Raw genomic sequence first — 24,040 nt, forward strand, 5'->3', positions numbered from 1 at the left:
GGCACCTGCTGCGATAGCAGAAGACGCTGGTTCAATTCCAGCCCTGGGCACTCTTTCTTCGTAAAAGACATTAATTTCGGTTTAAAATGTATTTTTAGCAAGGAGATTTGAATTTATAAGGAAAAACACATAGGCTACAAAAGTAATTTCAATTTATTGATAAAAAACGCACAAATCAATGCTTTTAAAATTAAATTAGACCTATGTAAAAAAATCGTGAACGAAAAATAATCGCGAATTTCGGGACAACCGCACCGCACCAGTGTCGAGCCAAAAGTGTCTCAAGCCAGCGGAAAGCAATGTGGCGCCATTTTATTGCGTGAAGTTGTTGCGGGCTGAAGTTGCAGGAAATCGGTTGGTAGTTGAGCGCCATCTATTGGTATACCAATTGGTACGCGAAACAACTTTGTTCAAAGCTGGTCTTGGAAAAATTAGGCTTCTCTCCAATACGGCCTTTCCTGACGCGAGAACGTCTCGGTCTCTTTTCCTTGATCTCCCATGGTAGAAGAATCTTGACCTGTCGTTGCCAGGGGTAGGGCCCCCAGGATTTACATATAGCATATAGGGTGGCCGAGGGGCTTAGGCACCTGCTGCGACAGCAGAAGACGCTGGTTCAATTCCAGCCCTGGGCACTCTTTCTTCGTAAAAGACATTAATTTCGGTTTAAAATGTATATAGTACGGTTTTTACTTGAAATAACACAATTTAAAATATTTTCAAAAAATAAGTTGATTTGTTCTAATAGTTTTGAAAAGAGTAGGAAAGCGGACCCTGGCGCTAGGCCGGGAAAACTTTAGGTTGAAGAAGAGTTTTGAAAAGATGAGCTAACCGCAATAGAAATCATCAGTTTTAGGAACCTTTTTTTTATTGTTTATGTTACGCTCAGTTGGTTAAAAACGATTGGACGGTTTTCAAAGTCGCAGGTTCAAAGCCTGCCGGAGGCGGTGTTTTTTTTTTCTTGTATATAAAATGTGTAGTTTTAGGAATATCGAATGAGACGCATAAGATGTTTTCAGTGGTATAAGAACTTTTAAGTGGTAACTTTTTGGCATGACAGGATTCATGAGTTTCATGACCTTTCGCTGTCTATCATCGATTTTGTTAGACAATGAGAAATCCGTACGTAGTTCTACAAATTTGTTACTAGCAACAAAAAACCAAAAAAAATATATATGCTTAAACCTTCCTCAAAAATTACTAGGTGAAAACCGCATGAAAATCCGTTCAGTAGTTTTTGAGTTTATCGCGAACATACAGACAGACGCGGTAGGGGACTTTGTTTTATAAGGCGTAGTATTTATTATGATGTATTCTATGGTAACTGATGAATCATGAATTAATTTGTATACGTCTAACTTTCGTCGGGAAGCCAAACAAAATGTTGACTCGTATCTTTGTTTTGACATTTTTCTAGTAAGTTTTGATTGTTACGATCGTTGAGTTAATAATTACTGTAATGTCTATTTAGTGCGATTATCAATTTAATTCATCGCTGGGTACGCCACGTAAATTGATATGTCTATAAAAATAAATAATGACAAATTACTGTGTGAATTTTCGTCTATTAATTAATAGAATCAGGCGTTACTTTGCGGAAAAAAAATAAAAAAAAATAAAAAGTCATTTATTGTCGCGAAAAAATAAATAAATAGTACATACAGCAAGCAGCAGCAAACATTATTAAAATCCATGCTAATTAAAGCAAGAAATATTACTTTGCTAATCCGCGAGAAAATAACGTGTTGTAATTGCATGTAGAAATACGCAAGTAAGTATAACGGGTTAGCACTGATTGACTAACACGTTATATTCTCGCGTATTAGCAAAGTAATATTCCTTGCTTTTCGTCTATTATTTAAAAGAAATGAATCTTTGTTTACATTGTGTGGATAATAACAATGCTCGGTATTTTAATCGGTCGATCAAAATAAGTTTTATACTGGATATAAATGCTGTTCCATATACATATTTTGTTGCTATGGTGATCAAGTGATTAACTAAGAATTGTTTGAGTAACTTTGACCTTGGTTACTAATCAATAGATTGCAATCAAAATATAGATTTTTCACGTAACTTCATGTTTTGGATAAGATTTGTAGAGATAAGGACACATTACTTACAAATGATTCATTTCCTGAAGGTACTTGTATAAAACATTAAATTATTGCAGTAAGATAAGCTAAACCGTTTATTGATAGATTAGTACGTAGATCTACTTTTTAGTAGGTTAAAGTTTGGGCTCAAAAAATGATTATACGGTTTGGACGCTCAGTTGGTCCGTTTTAGTATTTCTAGCTAAAAAGATAATATGTTAAGAAATAAATAAAATAAAAAAGTAAATAAAGCACTGTGACTAGGATACCAGCTCGCCGCTCTACCAGCTAAGCTACCGAGCCTTACCTGTTGGTTCGCAAGTTCGAGTTTCGCCTGAGACAGTTAACTTTCCATTTGCCTGTTATTTCTAAACATTGTGGAATTATTAGCAGGCGTCTCTGCTTAACCTTTTTGCAGCCAATGACGGATATATCCGCACTGTAGGTCCAACGCCGAAGACGGATTAGTCCCTCACAGACCCCAGAGCAACATAGACCTACGTGCATATGTATAAAGTTCAATTTCAGTTTTGAAACTTCGGTAACGTGGCGTCCGAGCGACGAAAATGTTAAAACGAAAGTTACCAGAAAGTACTGTTGAGCAACTCGCTTGTTTGATCTGCATAGAGTCGCTGCCTTGTAGACCCTTATCCAGAATAAGGGAGTCTCATCCATTAAAATCAAATTATGAAAGTATGTTATTAAATACGATTATAAGATTTAGATATAAGACATACGAATTGAATACTGTTTTATTATAAAATCATTAGGTTTGTTTTTAATTTCAAACTTAAAATCGTAGGGTTATTATCTGTATGTCACGTGACCGAAAAAAACAAAATTCAAAAATGTATTCCGCAAGTGGGCCTCAAGAGCTCTTTTACAAGTCAATACAACATTTATAGTAACATCATATAGTGACATGAAAAATACATAACAACATTTATAAATACAACAGCCAATACCTGGGTAAACAATACATTATAATAATCTTAAAATAGTTAATTACTACAATACAATAGAAATGTATAGTGTTTATGGTTAAGACGGTTAAGAGAAAACGCCGGCCACCAATTTTTTTCTCTTGAGTGACGGCCACTATAGTAGAAATAAGTTTTAATTTTTTTTTTAGGTAACAACGGCGAAAAGTTTGCATTGCACATTTGACGTTTCTTTATTCTAGCACTGCTATTATGACGTCACAAGACTGGCGACTGACTTTTGGTGCGAACCTTTAACGATTTAAGTTTTAATCATTTTATTTTTGCATATAGCGATAGTATTTTCAGGTAATAAAAATACCAGTTGGCTATCGTAGCTATACGAACTAACTAACTAACTTATAACTATATAATATCCAAAATTATTTTATTTTATTTTAGTATATGGAAAACCAACAGCATATATATCTAGAACTTCCAATAGAATATAAATAAAAAAATATATAAAGAACTCTACTCTTATAATATGAATATTATAAAGAGTAAACTGGTATTTTCATCGTGTATTTCATGAGATTACCTCGTTATCGTATAAATATTATACGTTTTAGAGTTTCGTACAAGTTATCCTCCTAAGGCCTAGCCATACCAGAAAAAAATCCAATATTTGCCATTGAAATTTGAACCTATGGTGTGGGAAATAGAGTTCATTTTTCTTTGTTTGAAAAGTTCACTAAAAAGTAATGCAACTCGGTTCCATTTGGAAATGATTTAAATCTGGAGCCTTAGGATGTCATGTATTTTCACGATGACAAAATATGGATGGAACTGAGGCCTGCTTGTTAGTAATGCCATATTAGAAGAACGCAATTTTGTATGGACTTTGTCGGTTTTCTTGTCATATTCGTCTATGGTATTTGAGTTATTAAAAACGACTTATGGTTTGTTCGCCCTGTGCTTATAGCTTTCAAGTCTTTCAACTTATTGTGAGAACTAGCCAAAACCCTATTTTATAGCATAGGACATTATAAGGCTGATGATGCTGTTGTCTGAACAGGAGTTGGCGGAGACATCGTCGATGGACGCGGGTGGCGACCGCGACGAGTCGCGCGAGCGAAACCAACGCGTTCGAGATTCTTCGCCCACAGGTACGATTCGGCATTCCACGAGAATGTCGCTTACGTAACACCATTTTTTCTTACACTTCTGAAAATGCTGAGAAAACGATATTGGGTCTGGTAATATTTCATGACTTGGCTAACAAATTGGGAGTATAATCTCGAGCTTTGTATAGGTATTTGATTGAGGCAGCTGCCATACAAGACAAAAGCGTTGTATTTATAGCGTTATACGTAGGCCGTCGACTAAGACAAAAGAGAGAGGATCCCCGTTTCACTGTCCATAGCCATCCAGCGTGGTAATGCTGCGAACATTATGGGCACTTTTGCACCGGTCGGATTTAACAAAAAATTGCATTGGTACTTTTTAGAATAACAAAAGTTCAGCAGTACCGTAAAACCACCCACCTATAGTCCAAAGCTCCCAACTATGGTCCACAAATAAACTCAATTTTTCTCGTTCAGGTGTGTATTTTACTATATTTTTGTAGTTCTAAGGCAAAGTATGTTTATAAATGGAAGGTAAAACTAGGAGTAAACCACAAGGAACATTGTTATAGATACTTAATTTCCTTTTGAACTTGTGGACCATAGTTGCAGTATGGACTATAGTTGGGTGGTTTTACGGTACTTCATACAAAAAGAAATATGCCCTATGCTGCGGTATTAAGGTATAATTCGGTTTGCAGTGGGCAACGGCGGCGGGCTGGGCGCGGACGGCGACGCGCTGCCGACGGACATGTCGGACTCCAGCGACTCCGAGCCCGACAAACCGCACAAGTCAGTACATGTACTAACATACTTTATCCATCTGACATGTTTTAATTTTTATGTTGCATTTCTAACGGCCGCCTAGCCTAGCGATATGCCTGCCTACGAAGCAGGTTCCGGGTTCGAATACTGGTAAGTGCATCACAAGTATTTGTTCCTGAGTTATGGATGTTATCTATGCTCTGTATCTTTAGGTATTTAAATAAAAGTAAACAAAATCTACCCTTAAATGGTTTTTAAGCCAGTTGAGGGTAGATGAAAACATTACATGATCAAATAATGTAGGTTAAAGTCAGGTCGCTCAGTGACAGATCCAGGCGGTCTTGTATTATAAATGTATAAATGTTATAACTGCCCGAAAATGTACAAATTGTTTGTTTTATCAGAGAGAATTTGATATTAGAGGTCGAAGAACATTTTGTAGCCACAGTAAATTTACTGCCATCTTTCGACACATAATTAAAACTTTTAGAACGCCATTTGACTTTGATCCTTATTCTTTCACTGATATGTGTTCAATTTGTTAGTAGCTAGTTTAACAGTCCAGACGCGGTTTATTTATTTATTATAAATTTTATTTTGACACTTGGAGAGACTTTACACCTCCAAATTTTATTAGTATTAGTACTCTGACATTGGGGACCTTTTACATCTCCAGATTTAATGTATTTTTAACCATAGAGACTATACATCTCTATTGTATTGTAGTAATTATTTATTTTAAGATTATTATAATGTAATGTTTACCCAGGTATTGGCTGTTGTATTTATAAATGTTGTTATGTATTTTTCATGTCACTATATGATGTTACTATAAATGTTGTATTGACTTGTAAAAGACCCCTTGAGGCCTACTTGCAGAATATTTTTTTTTTTTGTTAATTATCAAAAAGTGGCGGGAAATAAATAAGGATCAAAGTCAAATGGCGTTCTAAAAGTTTTAATCATGTGTCGAAAGATGGCAGTAAATTCACTGTGGCTACAAAGTTTACTTTGACAATCCACCTCTATTTCAAATTCTCTTTGGTAAGCATAGTAGTGGATCAAATAACGTTTCATAAGTATGTAGATTCTGTAACGGCTTAAAAGTGATGTCTTTAATATAGAACAACTAAGACTGTAAAAGATATACTTTTGAGCGCGAATTTTAGAAATTTATCTATATTAGGAAAAGTTATATCGGAATATCAGATACTTTTGGCGCGTTGTTTCATCCGCTACTTTTGATGCTGACTGTACAAGGTTTGCTTAGCCTGGGACTAGGTTAATCTATATAAAATTGCCCCCAAATATGTATTAGTTATTTGTTTTCAGTGGTGGTGGCGCAGAGAAATGCAATAACGCCCACACCGGCAAAGTGTTACTCCGTCAAGAGTTCCCGTTCCCCATCGACCAGATGTTCACAATGATCTTCACCAACTCCAAGTTCAACCTGGAACTGCTGGCTGCGAGAGGCACTACTGATTACGTTCAGGTAATTTACAACCCAAATATAAGGTTCTGTGAGCTGTAGACCTCGGGATAAGCTTAGTAAAAAGAAGTTCAGAAACTAAATCACAGCAAACACAATAGTCTTAAGCGCCATAGACGCTTAGGAGGAATTCCTAGTTGCGATTTTCCATACAAACGACTGTTTCCTCCCTGGGTTTTTTACCAAGAGCAATGATTTTTTCAAATAAGATTAATATCATCAATATTTTTGCCGCTGTGTTTTGATTTCGTGGATTATTTTATTTTGAAGAAACTTACAGCGCCTCGAAAATCGCAAAAACGGCTCAATTGAATTGGCTGCACAAAAAGTGCAGTATTTAATCTTTATTGCACAAAAGAAAACCTTATAGTACAAAAGGCGGACTTAATGCCATGAGGCATTCTCTACCAGTCAACCTTTGGCCAGCCAACCAATACAATTAGGACAACAAATATTCAAAAAATTAAAACATAGCGGCTTAGATTATTTCTTCCTCTTGCAGTTTCCAAAATTTCATAATGATTGGGTGCGTTTTGGAGGAGGAAGCAGAGAGAGCAAAACCTCGATTTTTAAGTTTTTTGCGTGGGAATTTTAGTCCGAGCTGCAGTTGTCCTTATCGCACGCACGCACTCCCGCCCACCGCAGCGCGACAGAAACATAGCTTTAAAACTTCAAAACTAAAACTACATTCAAAAAGTCCTCCTAACTCTATGGCAATAAAAATATTCAACAAAATCAGTAACGAAAGAAATAACACGAAGTTCGACAATAAATTCTTTAAAAAACTAAAAGACCATCTCATGAAAAAAGCTTATTATACAATAAATGATTTTTTTAACGACCATAAATTGAAATTATCAAAGTACCTATACAATAAATAATAATTATATAATATCTTGTACAAAAACTCGATACAATTCTATGTAATAGGTTTAGATACAATGTGATATGCAATAAAGATTATGAGTATGAGCTGTATTCTCACCTGTCTTACATAATGTACGCCAAAAGTCAGCTTCATCGGGAACTGGTTCATACCTTCCTTCTATTTTTTGAGAATAGCACTATAGCGACCTCGGCCGGAATAGAAATTATTGTGTTACCTTACTAAACGGCCTCACTTCGGTCGTGTCACTCATGCAATCACTGGTTCCCTGTCTTTATACATTAATACTTATATGTTATAATAATAATAATTCAGCCTATATACGTCCCACTGCTGGGCACAGGCCTCCTCTCATGCGCGAGAGGGCTCGGGCTATAGTCCCCACGCTAGCCCAATGCGGATTGGGGACTTCACATACACCTTTGAATTTCTTCGCAGATGCATGCAGGTTTCCTCACGATGTTTTCCTTAACCGAAAAGCTAGTGGTAAATATCAAATGATATTTCGTACATAAGTTCCGAAAAACTCATTGGTACGAGCCAGGATTTGAACCCGCGACCTCCGGATTGAAGGTCGGACGTCATATCCACTCGGCCACCACCGCTTCACTTAAAAAAAAAAATGTAATAATGTTGTTTGTTCTCAGGCTCCTTGGCAACCAGCGGCAGGCCTAAAATGCCGGCAAGTTAGTTACACATTAGGGCTGACTTCTGGGCCCATCGGACCTAAGGAGGTGCATGTTACTGAGACACAAGTAAGTACCGACTTCTTCATTTCTATCCATTAGATCAAATTGTGACAAGGCAAGTCCATTTACCAATTGAGTTATAGCAAAAAGAATTAAAAATAGAGGTGAATTGTTAAAAACTTTGTGGCCACAGTAAATTTACTGCCATCTTTCGACACATGATTAAGCTTTTAGAACGCCATTTGACTTTGATCCTTATTATTTAAATGATATGTGTTATTTTGTTAAACATCAAAAAGCGGCGCCATCTAATAGAGCAAAGGCCAAAAGTATGGCGGCATCGTTTCGAGCGATGGCGCCACAACCTTTAGCCGAATCCCGGTAAGATGGCGCCACTTTTGATTTTTAATATTAAAAAGGAGTATCGAGACAAACCATTGTGGTTTAACGATACTTTTTGATCAAATATTCTGTAATTGTGATTTATCTGTAATAAATAAAATAAAAAATAAATAAAAATAACACATATTAGTGAAAGAATAACGATCAATGTCAAATGGCGTTCTAAAAGTTTTAATCATTTGTCGAAAAATGGCAGTAAATTTACTGTGACTACAAAATTTTCTTTGACAATCCACTACAATTTCAAATTCTCTTTGGTTAATATGTTATTGACACAATGAAAAACTAAGTTTATAGATTTTCCTTTAAAAAAATTGCGATACAAAAAAAAATTAAGGCAAAACTTATAAACTTAGAATATATTATGCTGAAGTGATAGACATCAAAATCAAAGTGATTTGTTAAGATTTAGTTAGTAGGAACCCTTTTCTCCCGAAATGGAATTTTGTAGAAAAAGTACCGTTATTTCGTTCGAATCACAAAGTTATTCTTCCTTCTTATTTTTTATTTGGAGTAGCTGTCACGTAAAACGTTTGTAGATTTCTTTTAGAAGTTTAACACATTATATTATTTAGAAAATTTAAGTATTAAAAGCTACTGAAGGGAGACCTACCATTAGCTCTTAAGCGGAGGCTCGTCGACATGTGCATACTGCCAATCCTCACTTACGGTGCTCAAACGTGGTCCCTTACCGAGTTACAAAAGACCAAACTGAAGGTTTGCCAAAGAGCCATGGAGCGCAACATGCTTGGGGTGAAAAGGATTGACCCGATGCGAAACACTACGTTGCGCACCAAAACAGGCATCGTCGACGTTGGGGTCAAAACCGCCAGGCTAAAGTGGGACTGGGCAGCCATGTACGACGAATGCACCCACAGACGTGGGCTAGACTAGCCACGGAGTGGGCGCCACAACGTAAACGCCGGCCTGGTCGGCCTAAGAGGAGATGGCCGGACGACCTGGACACATTGCTGGGAAGATTGGAAATCTAGGGGGGAGGCCTTTGCCCAGCAGTGGGACACTTTATAGGCTCTTTAAGTTGTTCTTCTATTTGTTCTTCAGCTATTTTTTTTTTAATTAAGCTCAATCAAAAGAGTCTTGAAGGTATTGTCAGAGAGACTGTCATTTGACGCGAGGGGTATAGATTATAAATGTTTATTTCCCAGGTAATGAACAAATGTTCGTGTCCCGGACACCTATATTCCATCGACTGCACGACAGAGAACGCGGGCATACCGTACGCGGACTACTTTACCGTTGAAGTCCACTATTGCTTGCAGGTAACTATTCATTGAGAGTTATATCACCACAGCCTACCCGGTAAGTGACCCTACGTAGCAACAACGATATACAGCGGTATTGAGTGGGTAATGTGTGTAAAATCTAAGATAATTCCGTGCTTCGAATTTGACAGGTAAACGAGATGGCGCTGTACAGCTCGTTACATTTTGAGGTAACTCTTTGTCAAAAGTTGACGTTTGATAATTCAGTGACCGAAAAACACATGGCACAACGCCATCTGTTTTGGAGGTCAGACTATGGAGCACGTTTTTTTCTTAGACTTTACCTCTCTATTACAATTAATTCTTTTTGGTAGCAGGTCCCGGGTTCGAATCCTGATAAGGGCATTCATTTGTGTGTTTATCACAAATATTTGTTCTTGAGTTTTTATAGAGGTTGTAACAAAAATAGTGGGAATGCGTAAGAGAATATTGGGTATCGTGCTCTGATTGGGAAAAAGGTAGAAAAAAATTTTTTTTGACGCAAATTTTTTAATGAAGGTTGATATTCCATCGAAACGGAGTGTACATCCTAATGTACATTGGGCGGCACGAGGCTAACATTCATTTATTTATTGCAGCGGGTAGCAGAAAATTCCACAAGCTTGCAGCTTTTCGCGCAAGTGCGGTATAAAAAGACCATGTGGCCCATGGTTAAAGGTAAGAATGCCCATGTCACAGACTACACAGACACCGCATTATGAAGCGTTTACATAGCGCGCGAGGTCACCCACACATAGGTGCAATTTTACTTATATAGTTCGTGTCATCCATGATGACGCGCAGTTTTGTCAAATCTAACCTTTAATCACATGACCTTACGAGTCAAGGCGTGGCACACAACAGCGGTGGCAGCATGGTTCCATTTTTATCACTTGTAACTATGCCCGTCACTTTCGCGCTTACATACTTATTAGAACGTTACAGGCATGGTGACAAATGATAAAGAGCCGACCATCGAAGCCCTTAAGGAGATCTAGTCAAACGTTTATAGAAAATGCCTGAAATTTGTTATGTAAATAATCGTATGTCATCCCTATTTTTCTTTCGATTGGCTTATGTCGATAGTTAGACCAAGATAATTTTGACAATACAGATTGTGCATGTGTTAATTATACGTCATAATTTCATAGACGGTTGTCTTTTTAAAATAACACTTGCCCAGTTTGTTTGGTCTAACTATAAGATTGTCATCTTGGCCAAATACGGATAGAGAATGGAATAAAAAACGAAGATAATGTCTGTCCTAATATTAATATTTCTAACCGTTTAAATAACCCAGAAAATACAGGACTAAACTTATAGTGATAGCCTTACTGCTTATTGTTTACCATAACTTCAGATACGGGTAAAATTCATCTGTACATGTCTAATAAAGTTTTTCGGCATGAATTAAATTTTTAATACAAGCTTTTGTTCCTGACTGTACTTTTCTTTCAACAGACAACTAATACTCATCTAAACAATTCTGACAAACCCAAACACGATTAGGTTGCTTTGTTTTATCAGAGAATTCCTATGGCCACCTCCTGTGTTCATCAGATCGGCTCGATGGTTCCATAATATAGCATTGATACCCAACTTACACAAGATTTGACCCGAACAAACTTACATTGCATGCTAAATAAAAGCTTGTAAAATATAACGTTATGTTACCAGCATTCCTGGAAAAGAACACAATGTCGGGTCTAGACGACTTCGCGCGGCTCCTAGAGGCGAGGCTGCTCGCCGAGGCGGAGGGCGCGCAGCCCGCCAAGCGGAAAGGGAGGCGCACGCGGAGGCAGACAGGTATGTCTGTCTATAACACTATGTATTTCAGTGTGGAACACAACGTCGGGTAGAAGCGAGACTTCTTTCCGAAGCGGAGAGCGCGCAGCCCAACAAGCAGAAAGGATAACGTACGAGGAGGCAGAGAGGTATGTATAATGTAACACTATTACGTATTTCAGTGTAGAACACAATGTCGGGTCTAGACGACTTCGTACGATGCCCAACAAGTGGAAAAGGAGACGTATGAGGGGACAGACAGGTGTATTATCGGTTAATCCTTTTATCATCCACTGATTAGCTACTGCTGCTTGACCCGGTCTTGGCCGAATCTCATCTATCATTCATATGATTAATGTCAGACGGAACACTATTTATTGGATATAGGTCCCTAAGTCGATGATGAGATGTCAACAATTCCTTTCGATTTTGGTCAAATCATCTACTTTATAGCTTTTAGTCGTTGGTGTAATTTTTTTCTTCAATCAGTATGGACTATATTTGTAGACAAATATAAAATGTATTATGAAATATTACACTTTAAAAATCTAATTTTGTGAGAAACATTATGTACGGCACAAACCATAAAACAAACCTAGGTGTAAGTACAAACTTACACCTAGGTTGGTCTCTTAAAAGGTTTTATCAAACAAAATAAACAGGTATGATATGATAGAGCCGCAAATTTTGTATAATTACGCACTTTATTTTGACACAAATGTCAATTTACATCGTATAAACTTAGTTTATTTACGCTCTCGTTACACAATCTACTATTTTTCCAGCATCATCACAAGAAGCGGCCGCAGCCTCAGTAGTAAAACCAACTGCGGCTGTCTTAGCCCCCCGAGCCAGCGTATCCCGACCAGCGGGACAGAACAGTTCCTGGCTCGTCGGGATACTGGTGTTACTACTGCTGCTCAACGCTCTGCTCTACTACAGACTCTACTATTCCGCACCGAAGGCTCTGGACGCCGCGGAACTACAAGATAGGTAACAATAAACACTTAAGGCTTAGTTATGCCTAACTAACTAACTGAGCTTGACAACAAACGTGAAGAATTGACAACATTCCATATTTTTAAGTGCTACTTTTTATTGTCTACATCGAAAGAACGCACTAAATTAAGGTACCCGTATTTTTTTTATTTTGCGTAAGTGTTATATTTTGGTCATAAAATCTATTTATATTGTTACTTGAAACAAAAGGGCGTATGTAACAAACGTCATTTGTGATAATCGTGACGTCACGGATCTGTTTCATACACTGGAAAAAACGTTGAATTAATTTACGTTTGAGCATAGACAACAGTGCGAGTGACATAACCTCAAACGTTAAAAATAAAATCACAAATTAACAAGTGTCACAAACGTCAAAACTCAAGTCAAACGATGGTTTTCATCCCGTTTTCAATGACAATGTCAACCCAATCGGAAGTCATTTTTTTGCTTGTAGTGGCAGAACTGAAGGCGCTGGGTGACGTCAATTTCCGTTTTAACTATTTTTAGAGATTTTTGAATACAAAAATTCGTAAAAAATATATAACATTTATTTTTTTGTAATCTACAGGAGCCCCTCTCGAAATGGTTTTCGATTTAGGGATATTGAAAATTTTGAAATGTTGTCAATTGAAGGTTTCTTCTTTTACCTCATCACGCTGTCATATTTGAAAATCAAACCACAACCAAAGTACGAGTCGTGTCTGATGCATCTTGCAAATATAATGAGATTTAGCTGAACGACGGCTATTAACTCCAACTATAAGACATGGTATTTAAACATCAAGCTTAGATATAGGTAAGTAATAAAGTACCGGCAGCGTGAAACAGTTCCTGGCTTGTCGGGATACTGGTATTAAATACTACTGCTGCTCAACGCTCTGCTCTACTCTAGACTACGATTTTCTACGCCGAAGACTATGGACGGCGCGGAACTACAAGATAGATATTTAAACACTTAAGGCTTAGTTATACCTCTAACCGAACTTGACAACAAACGTAAAGATGCTATCTTCTTACCTCATCATGCTGTCATATGTGAAAATCGAACCCCAACCTAAGTACGAGTCGTGTTTGATGCGTCCTGCAAAACGATGGGATATCGCTAAACGACTTATATTTATTCATAATAGGATAGAATCGACTATGCAGCCGGATGGGACCACGTTATGTATTGGAGACAGTACGCCTTCTGAGGTATAAAATGTCTCAGAAATCAAGTCGGTTGACTGTATTTAAAAATTAGATTACTTTACTGTCTTACGTCATAATTTTGTCGACATCGACTTATAGAAAGGTTTACTTGTCCTCGCATTTTCTAAAAGTCAAACCAAATAATACTCGCCAGACGCCAATAGGATATGAGTATGACGGTGATGAATAACAGTTCCCGTTGTGTTGACAATATCGTATGTATGTAGGTATATGTATAAACTCTTTACTATACAAAAGACAAAATATAAATATGGCACAGGATAAGCAGTACAAAGGCGAACTTATCCCTATATAATATATTAAGGGATTTCTTCCAGAATTTCGTTATTTATTTGCAGAATAAATTCTCTGACTGGCGCGCAACTAGCGGACTGGTCGGCGCTGCTGGAGACGCACGCGCGGCGCCAGCGCGGCCAGCTGCTCGCCTGGCGCCGCGCGCTCGACGCCGCCAGGCATCACCTCGCGCAGGTCAGCTGCAGGGAACAAACAAAATGGCTCACTCTATATCAAAATGAGTGCCTTTCTTTCTAACCATATAAATGGTTGATATTCGGCCGGTACGGAAGTGTTTGCAATTGACAACCGCGACGGTGTGCCGCGTGCCAGAGTTGTACCTAAGATTTGTACCACCTATTAAAGCAGTCCGAGAAGGGATAATCGATGGTTCGCTTTTGAATTAGGTTCAACAAAAACTGAAAGAACAAAGACTGTGTTATGACAATGAAAATACATAATTTCATGTGGTATAAACTCTCAAATTCCAAGGTTTATTTTTATGGTTTTTGGAAGTGTTCATCTATGACTTAGGAAATTAGTTCCAACGCGACTTAAACGTACAATGTCATTAGTTTCGACGCGGTCGACACATAATATATTATAGCGATTCTTATCAAAACCGAAACCTCGGATCAGGCCCGAGACACATTTAGCACCTATTCACCGCAGCGCAACCGCCTAGTGCGTATGTGATAATATTTTTACCAACCACATGGTGGGGATAGACTTATTTTTAATTCAATGACATAGACGTACTAGACTTAATGAAAATACAAATGAAGTTGTTTTTAAAATTATTGTTACAGACGGAACAAGCTCTCAAAAACCTACTAGAAACGATCAAACCGACATTAGAAAAAGACGACGACTCGCCGCGGACTGACCTCTGAGCGGCCACCGCTCCCAACATGGGCCGGGATTCGTCCAACATTGGGTTGGATTCGTTCAACATTGACTTGGATTCGTCCAACATTGACATGGATTCGTCCAACATCGTATTGAGTTCTCCCAACGTTAGCTTGGATTCGTCCAATGTTGCCTCGAATTCGTCCAAAGTTGGCTTGGATTCGTACAACAATGTTTTGGATTCGTCTAAAGTTATCTTGGGCTCGTTCTACATCGGTTGGCTTCGTCCTACATTGGTTGGATTCGTACAACACTGTCCAAGATTAATGCAATATGGCAATGACTCGCCTATTAGTCAGTGTTGGTCAAATGATCAATATGTTGATCCTAACCTTTGACAAGAATAAGTGCTTTGGTACCGACATATTGTTGACTGTCGAAAACTGAATTTTCATTAAAATGAGGTCAATATAAGTTATATTGTATATTTTGTGACAAAATTAGGTACCTAGAGTCGGGCCACGCTAAGTTTTCATGCAAAATGCTACGTCAAGTATGGAGCTTATAGAGATATCACGTGATATGAAGTTTGTGCAAAGTTAGCGTGCTTAGAGTCTATACATTTTTCCTATCCAGCTAAGTTCAAAATTTTAATGTCGTTTTGATTTGACTTGATTATGATCACAAATACATTCAATATTTTAGCCATAATACCTTGGACGTGGTCAATTATGTCGGTAATGTAATATAATGACTTATGTTGGCACAGTATGTGGAACATAACAAAATATGTTGGTCATATAATATGGAACATAACGAATTATGTTGGTCATACAATATGGAACATAACGACTTATGTTGGTCGTATAGTCCACTATAATGAATTGTGTTGGTCACAGTATGTGAAACATAATAATTTATGTTTGTAGTGTATCCACAATTGTGGGTTACTATTGTTTTCGACGCTGCAGCTACGGCCGGCGCGGAGACAAATGTGACATTCACAAGAAAAAGGTACCATTGTCGATTGTCAATAAAGCCATAGTAACATAAAGATGCAATTAGAAATTGCTTTTATAGACAACCGACAATATACATTTAGTCTGAAACTGTCACGTACAGTCAAGTGCAAAAGTATCGAATAAATCGTCTCATAAATATGGTACTACGCTCTTATTACACTGGAATAAGATGCTATGGGACATATTTTTGAGTAAGATGTGTACACCCATATTTTTACACTTGGCTGTATAATGCTCTCGGATCTCGATTGCTTTTTACATTTGTATATTTCATCGAAATAGCGACTAAATATTAAAAGTAACGATTTTTTTCCGTGGAGATATCTGAAGAGTCGAGTGTACCTAAATAAATTGATGACAAATATCCAATTAAAAGAAAACATTCACGGTGAGGTAGCCGCGAACCCCCGCAGCATGTGTCAGCAAGTTTTCTAAAATTGATGTAGTCAACTTCAGGAGTGCCTACGACGCTCTCATATGATGGAATTTCATCCATCTGCATTAAATCTCCATCTGCAAAAAAATGCAAAATTTTAGTAAAAATTGGATGCATTTGAAATTTAAAATATCGTGTATAGTTTTATTTATGTCAATGTTTCAAAAGTGCAAAAATGTTTGGCCTACCCTGGATAACGATATTAAGTATAATTAAATCAACTTCACGTTTCATAAATCATTAACGATTTTCTGGCTGTCGGTACCGTATCAGTATATCTTTTGATTAATAATTATAAATGCTTGTAGAAATTTGGATTATTAAAAAAAAAATACACCTTAAAGTGTAACAAAAGATGGCGTTAAACGCTAATATGAAGCTAACGAGCTTACATTTTCAAAGGTTCAGTGAAATATTTATTTTATTACCTTAGGAAAAACTTAAAACATACAATGCACGTTATATTTTAAGTTTTGTCTCTTTCTAACTAATAAAAGGCGACATTTTCGTTGACAGAAATAAATAAATTATATAATATAATAAAGATCAATTTGGCATTCACTTAAATCTTGGAAAGTGGGTACTTTTATATATATATACCTACAACTTATCTGCTTTGCCTAAAGGTTGACAGGTAGAGAATGCCTTACGGCATGAAGTTCGCCTATTGTACAGTGTATTTTCTTATGTGCAATAAAGATTATATAAATAAATAAATACTTTTAGTTGACATTAGGTAAACGTGATAAATAAAAAATATGGATTTAATTAGTTTCTAATTTAAATAAGGAAGTGTGTACAAAAGCAATCTGATGCGAGCGCATTATAGTTTTATTATTAAGCTTAATTAAATAACTATGTAATCTGCTAGAGGTTTTCCAGCCGTGTGCAATAAAATCCGGGTCCGGCAATCCGGATTCACCAAAGAACCTTCAGTAGCAGCCCTTTATAGCTCGATGTTACATTGGCATTTTATGATTATATAGAATAAATAAATAAATACCTCTATAGGTATTGTCTGCCTATGTCCTAGGTGACCTAGGTAAATGTAAACTGGGGTGACTTTGGTAAACGGGGCTAGATTGAAACTATAATAAAATCAGTTTTCTTGTTTAATCTGTGTTAAAAAAGATCTTTGGCAATAAAAATGTAAATTTTGCGATATTTAATCGTGTTTAACAGCATTAGAGGTATCACGCACTGCGTTTTGACACTTGAAAAAAATGCGTATATATAATAAATGTTGTACAATATGCTAACTAAAAATTTAAATCTAATAATTTATAATCTTCTAAAATTGTACACATTAAAATATTTGTGAGATAGGGCCTAGTTGTAGAGATAAAAGAGAAATGAAAATGCTACTTTTTCGTAAAAAGACTTGGGTGCCAATAAAAAGACTTCTCTTACGTAGAATACAGAAGTCTTACTTAGAATAACATTATTTTTAGATTAAAATATGGCACCATAAATACAAAAACATACTTACTGAAGTAGTGGATTAAAAAAGAATTCCATATAAGTAGATACGATGCCAATGCAATAATGTCTCGAAAGTAGAAGTTTAAAACGAACGTGTACAGTCGGACCAAGCTAGCTCTGCATGGCATTAGCAATGCCAACGTGTGTCAATGTCCTCATGAATGTCAAATTTCTATGAAAACGTATCGTTTATCATGACACACCCTCACTTTGTTCTGTTCAAGTAGGTGCAAAGTTAGGCGGACTCTTATCAATGTAATATCGAGCTATAATTTAGACGAAAACCTCACAGATCCCCACTGTGATAAGTAGATACATTTAATTTTAATCCTGTAGTTGTATCGTTTCGAGTTTCGACGTATCGGCGCCAAGCGTCTGTGGCACTTCGGCGTTTTACACTATTTTTAGTTACTTAAGTTGCCTCATGTTCAGTTGATCTTAGGATTTAAGTCATTCAAACGGTGGTTTTATATGCCAGATAGAGCTACTAAAACCGATCATTTTAGTACAGACGCCATCAGAGCGGCGAAGGTGTTTACAATTATCTGAAAAAGCCTCTATTATCAAAACATTAAAGTTCATCTTCAGATATTTTTGAGTACCTTTGCCGCTCCAATATATCTGATGGTGACTGTAGAAAAGCAGGACTATTAGGTAGTAAAAAGACTAATCGAAACGTCATTTTTATCGGATATAAAAACACGACTAAGTGATAGACATAGTTTCAATCTTATACGTAAAAATGTAGCTATTAAGACGCGCGAGTTATTTGTCTATTATTGTGATCGGATTAGCTAGTTTCTATATGTATATACAACTGGGAAGATGTCGAGAAATTACAATAATACAATTATTAAATTTCAGAGGGTTTAAGACCAAATTAAATTTGTTATTAATTATTGAATGTTGTCCCAAAATACAAAGATGAGAGAAGATCAAAATGTATCGAACGAATTTCTTGCGGGGTTCAACGCTTTTCAAGTTATCACAAGGTTTACACAAACTAATTAATGTTTTTTATTCGACAGAAAGTAAAACCAACTCCTAAGATCAACTTAGCATATCAGATGTTCAATTGAGAATGGACAACTGCTTTTTAAGCCCAGAATGTGAAACTCCCATTATAGGCCTAGTACTAGTATGCCTGATCGCTTATGAAAGTTCCTAAGGGCTCATTTAGATGGCGCGGGAATTCGCATGCAAATTTAGTTACATTGCGTGAGGTTACATCCAAATCAGCCGACCGATCAAATACCGCAATGTTAATGAAATTCGCATGCGAGTTCTCGCACCGTCAAAATTGGCTCTAAGTCGAGGAAGTAAAACTAGAGCGAACCAGGTCATGACAAGTCCAAAGTGAGGGAGTTTTCCGATGTCATTGAAAACTGACCACTCCTATGTACTTGTGTAAAATAAGACTTCGACATGCCATTGTGAAACTGACATTATAATTTCGTTTGGCTTATTTTTTTCTCACTCTGGGTTGCAGTGCTTCTCAATTGAACGCTTTTGATGTGGTAATACTTGTCTTAATTTAAAGTTTGATCCGGGCGAATATGAAATCGATGCGGGGTCAATCTGAATAAACTATTAAATCATACTAGAGTGCGGAGTAAGCCTGATTATAGGCGTAAAATTTCTCAATTTAAAGAAAAAATATAATGTAAGCTAATTGCAATACCTAAGTAGGTATTACCTGTGTCACATTTTTATAATGGTACAGTCAAAGAATTTAATTTCCTACCCATTTCGTACCTTGTCACTGTGACAAGGTACGAAATGGTACTGAAATTAAATTCCTTGACCGTACCTATGTTCATTACTCGAGTGAAAGTTGTTACATTGACCCCTCGTTTACACTCGCCCCGATAAACGTAACATATAAATGTAGTAATGGCGTAACATGAAGCATTTATATGAATTTGGAATTTATTTAATTTTAAGTGTAGGTCAAGTGGCTGTTGTAATATTTTAATTATTTGATACATAGGCATTTATGTATGGTAACTGGGTTTAATAGGTGGCTGCATTTCGGTGACTGGGCTTATTACTGATAAATCATTTGTGATTGTAGTGGAGACTAAGTGGGACTTTTTCTTTGCACCATCACATTTTAACCTTGTTTTTGTTATCGCGAAACTTTGGCAAGATGTGTTTGCAGACCTTTACCGCTACGGTTACAAACGCAGGGTTAAACTGATTTACCATACTGCATTATATCTAATGCGTTTAGGAATTTTTCAGCTTAGAAATCTATTTTTAAATTTGCGCCCAAATTAAACTATTATAAAATATGTTAGCAATAATAATGATAATTCGGTGTGTCGTCCTTAAATTAGACTTTAGAGGAGTGAAGCAAAATGTAATTGTCATTATTGATGTTTTTACTTGATCAACCGCCAACGCAATATAACGCTTCATCATCATTTGTTGATTATGTATCCATTGATAAAAGTCATGAACCCTCTAACTAATCTATAGATCTTTTATGTGTTGACCATACAACATATTGTTATTATACAAAATTGAAACCTCATAACCCGGGGTTACATTACATAAAATGAGGGGTGACTTTGATCAAAATCTGAACTATAATAATACGTATAAATATCACCTTGCAAAAAAATTGTTTTTGTTGCGCGATCGGTTGCCAAAGTATTTTAGATATTTGCCTCGCGGCTTTGAATTTGAGTACGTGTCAACTGGGGTAATGCCTACTTTACACTAGTTTGTCAGTACCGGTCGCTACTTACAATATCAACAAACTACAAGTACTGAACTAGTGTGAACTATACATAAGTTATGAGGGTTTAGATGTAATAGATAAATTTAATTCAGCAAATATAAGTCTATAGCCTACCTGCCCAAATAGAGAATTATATCCTTTAAATGATGCTATAGTACATTGATATCCAGAACCATTATTAGGAGAATCAGTAAAGAGTATTATATAAAATTATGATTATAAAAAAATATATCCTGTGCGTAAACTGTTATTTTTCAGTTTTGTATTATAGGTTGCGATCTCTTATTGTAAAAATGTAGTTATTCGGTTTGTTTACCATCTGCGGTGCTTCTTATAATAGAATTATTATCTTGGGGGCATAAATATATTCAAACTTTGTACATAAAATGTACAGGTCCTTTCATACTTTCAGTCTAATTCTGAAATCATTATGAAAGCTTTTTAAAATATACCTAACCTACCTACATTACTGGTGGCGTTCCCAAATTAGACTGCATTTATATGAAAGTTTTCAGTGACAATCATACGTTAACATTAGTCTACTTTTATGCTGCCAAGATAATAGCCTTCCTATTTTCCTTTTTGTTTAAATTATTTTATTGTAAAAAAAAAAAAAAAAACAAATTATGTCAATTATCATTATTTATCATTTATTTAAACCTATTTATTTATATCCAAAGTAGTTATATAGTTCAGTTGTATTCCATTCCAGAAATTATAAAAGATCTGAGAATATATTTGGTTAATATATTACTGTTAGAAGTGACAAAGAGTAGATTCCTATTAGTTGTAACGGTGCATTTGAGATCACCTTGCCAATTGAAAGCATTGAATGCCGCTGACGCAATCTTCCTAGACGAAACGTAACGTTATACTGGGGTCACTTTGAATAACATCGACTTGTATGACAAAGTTGCCTCGTTTTATCTTAAGACGCCCCAGTTTACGACAGATATAGAATTTATCCAGGGCGTTTTTTTATTATATTTGGGTCGACTGACAATTTAATAAATATAAACTATACTAACTTAAAATACAAACTAAAATTCACCTTAAAAGAAGTATACAGCAGAACGTGCACGATAACGTTTTTGCCAAATCGCAATGGGGTGGGCACCTGTCAAAGGTGCATTGATATCGCCTACATAGGTTTTTCCAGTGACTAATTCGAATTTATGAGATTGGTTTAAAGGGGCCTATCTAGGGAATGCAATAACCGGGCGTTTTTCATTACCGGTAATTTACCGACGCGAGGTCCCACTAACCGGTTAACCGGTAAATTACCGGTTATACGTTTATGAAATAAAAAACATTGATTTTGCATTATTATTGATTGTGTCCTTATTTTCGTCAGTAACCTTTAAAAGTAATAAACAGCACGTTATAGAAACATCGACAAAACAAAATCATGAAAATAAACTATAAACATTAAACAAGATATATTTACTAATCATATTAAATAAAAAATCAAACATGTATCATTTCAAAGCGAAATGAACTTGTACATTAAATAAGCAACATTAAACTTTTTTAATTCTTTAAAAATCGCAGTAATCAAAGGGTAACAAAAATTATAACTAAAGAGTGACAGTCGTCACACTAGTTACTTTAAAATTGCACTTTAAGAGGCCGTTATCGATTTTAGTCGCAAAAATGTCAAATTGATAGATTAAGCGCATGAAATTGTACACCTTTTGTTAACTATTAAAAATAACAAGTACTGGTTTCTATTAGCACGTCTTGTTATCTTTCATTATAATATTTTTTTTTTAAAACAGACTCACTCAATTAGTAATGATTTTTTTTCTGATGGACGTTTAGGTAAACGCGCGAAAAGCAGTGATTTTGTCGATCTTATTTGTAAATTTCGTTAAGTTTGAACTGCTAAAAATGGTAATTTTGTATTACACATATCCTGTACTTCAACTTTAATAAACTACATTTTTGTTACTATAAATTTGAAGTAGTGTAAATGAAAGTTAGACGAAATCAATTTTTTCCAGAAATTACTTCAAAACAAGTGACAATTTCTCTGAAAATTGACTTAATTTCAACGTAATTTTGATACTTAAACAATCTACAACATTTGCTGAAACTGTTCTTATACATCATTTTGTATAATTTACTACCATAACTTATATGAATTTTTAAAAATTATCCCTTCTCGTCACCTATTACCGGGGACGCGCGCTTGCGACCTCATTATTAAAAGGCAAGATGAAAAAACGTGCTAATAGAAACCAATACTTGTTATTTAGATATTACGTAACAAAAGGTGTACAATTCCAACGACTAAATCTTTCAATTTAAAATTTTTGCTCTAAAATCGTTACCGGGCTCTTAAGATAGGAGTTGGAATCAGGAACATGTCATCATCAGATCATTCTGTTAATTATATATAAAATATAGAACGTTGCTTAGACATTCGTGAACGATATCTTGAACACAAGTGACCAGCGGTAGAAAATGTTCTTTCGCATTCCACACTTGTCTGACACTACAGACTAAAACAAAGGACACTGAACATAGTAAGGCGGATCGGGTAGGGGTGGCGAGAAGGGAAAGGACGAGGGATTAGCGACCACTCATTTGTCACAAAACATTGCTTCCTAGTTCCTACTCCGACGAGATCATAAGATGCAGAAAAGTAAGTATTTTAAGTGTCTCTTCGTAATCGTAAACCGTAGTAATTGTTTTTTTTTGTAAGTACGAAGACATAGATGGGCCAATTCAACAGGTTGTTACATTTTTATTTGCCTATACAACGTTCGGTAAATTCCCGGTTACGGCTGGAAATTACCGGTATTTTACCGGCTGTAATATTGGTCAAATTACCGGGTAACCGGTTAACCGGTTAGCATTCCCTAGGCCTATCATCCAGGCTATAAAATTCCAAAAAAAAAAAACAAGAATTCTAAACCTTTCGAGTAGCCAATCTCATTGTGGGTTGTCATGATTGAATTGCAATTGGTTTTGGAAGATTGCGTCGACGGAAATGCACAAATTCCGTAAAATAGTGATGGCTGCGTTAAGGCAATTCTATTCTCAGTATTGAGTAAATAAATATTTTAAATGAAATTTATATCGTTGTTTCATTGATTTTCTTGTCTAATTAAATATAAACCTACGTTTTCCAATCTCGCACTAGTATTCGTACCTATACAAAATGAATTTGACACGAAAAATGTTTTAGAGCATTCCATTAAGTGGTGTACCGTTGTAACCGTTGTCCCGTAACGCGAATTATGTGAAGATTTGCATTAGAATTTATTTTTGAGTCAATTAATAAATTGGTCACCAACATGCCCAGAAAAAAATCGGCTTTAAACATCGAAAAGTTCTAGGTACTACACGAAATAAAATTCGATGGTGTGGGACAGTCTGTGGTATGTGGAATGCTTCTTTTAGTTCTGATATTGAGCGTAAGATCCCTGTGCGGCTCGGGTCAAAAGGCCATTATATAAAAAAAACCCGGACAAGTGCTAGTCGGACTCGCCCAACGAGGGTTCCGTACTTTTTAGTATTTGTTGTTATAGCGGCACCAGAAATACATCTGTGAAAATTTCAACTGTCTAGCTATCACGGTTCATTCAGACAGAC

At 36.1% G+C, this 24,040-nt stretch overlaps 1 protein-coding gene across 3 annotated transcripts in view; it reads left to right on the forward strand.

Annotated features, from left to right (window-relative positions):
• LOC133522601 (protein Aster-B-like) overlaps positions 1-21,064 on the forward strand; it is a 58,460-nt gene extending 37,396 nt beyond the window's left edge. For all 3 annotated transcript variants that reach the window (XM_061857960.1, XM_061857961.1, XM_061857962.1), the window contains 10 exons: positions 4,092-4,182; positions 4,842-4,932; positions 6,238-6,397; positions 7,928-8,035; positions 9,538-9,651; positions 10,233-10,311; positions 11,311-11,439; positions 12,204-12,411; positions 13,971-14,100; positions 14,715-21,064. In XM_061857960.1, coding sequence (XP_061713944.1) covers positions 4,092-4,182; positions 4,842-4,932; positions 6,238-6,397; positions 7,928-8,035; positions 9,538-9,651; positions 10,233-10,311; positions 11,311-11,439; positions 12,204-12,411; positions 13,971-14,100; positions 14,715-14,798 — 1,194 coding nt within the window. In that variant the 3' untranslated portion in view covers positions 14,799-21,064. The remainder of the gene's footprint in view (positions 1-4,091; positions 4,183-4,841; positions 4,933-6,237; positions 6,398-7,927; positions 8,036-9,537; positions 9,652-10,232; positions 10,312-11,310; positions 11,440-12,203; positions 12,412-13,970; positions 14,101-14,714) is intronic.
• Positions 21,065-24,040: the final 2,976 nt, after the last annotated feature.

The sequence above is a fragment of the Cydia pomonella genome, chromosome 11 (assembly GCF_033807575.1).
Source record: "Cydia pomonella isolate Wapato2018A chromosome 11, ilCydPomo1, whole genome shotgun sequence".
NCBI lineage: Eukaryota > Metazoa > Arthropoda > Insecta > Lepidoptera > Tortricidae > Cydia > Cydia pomonella.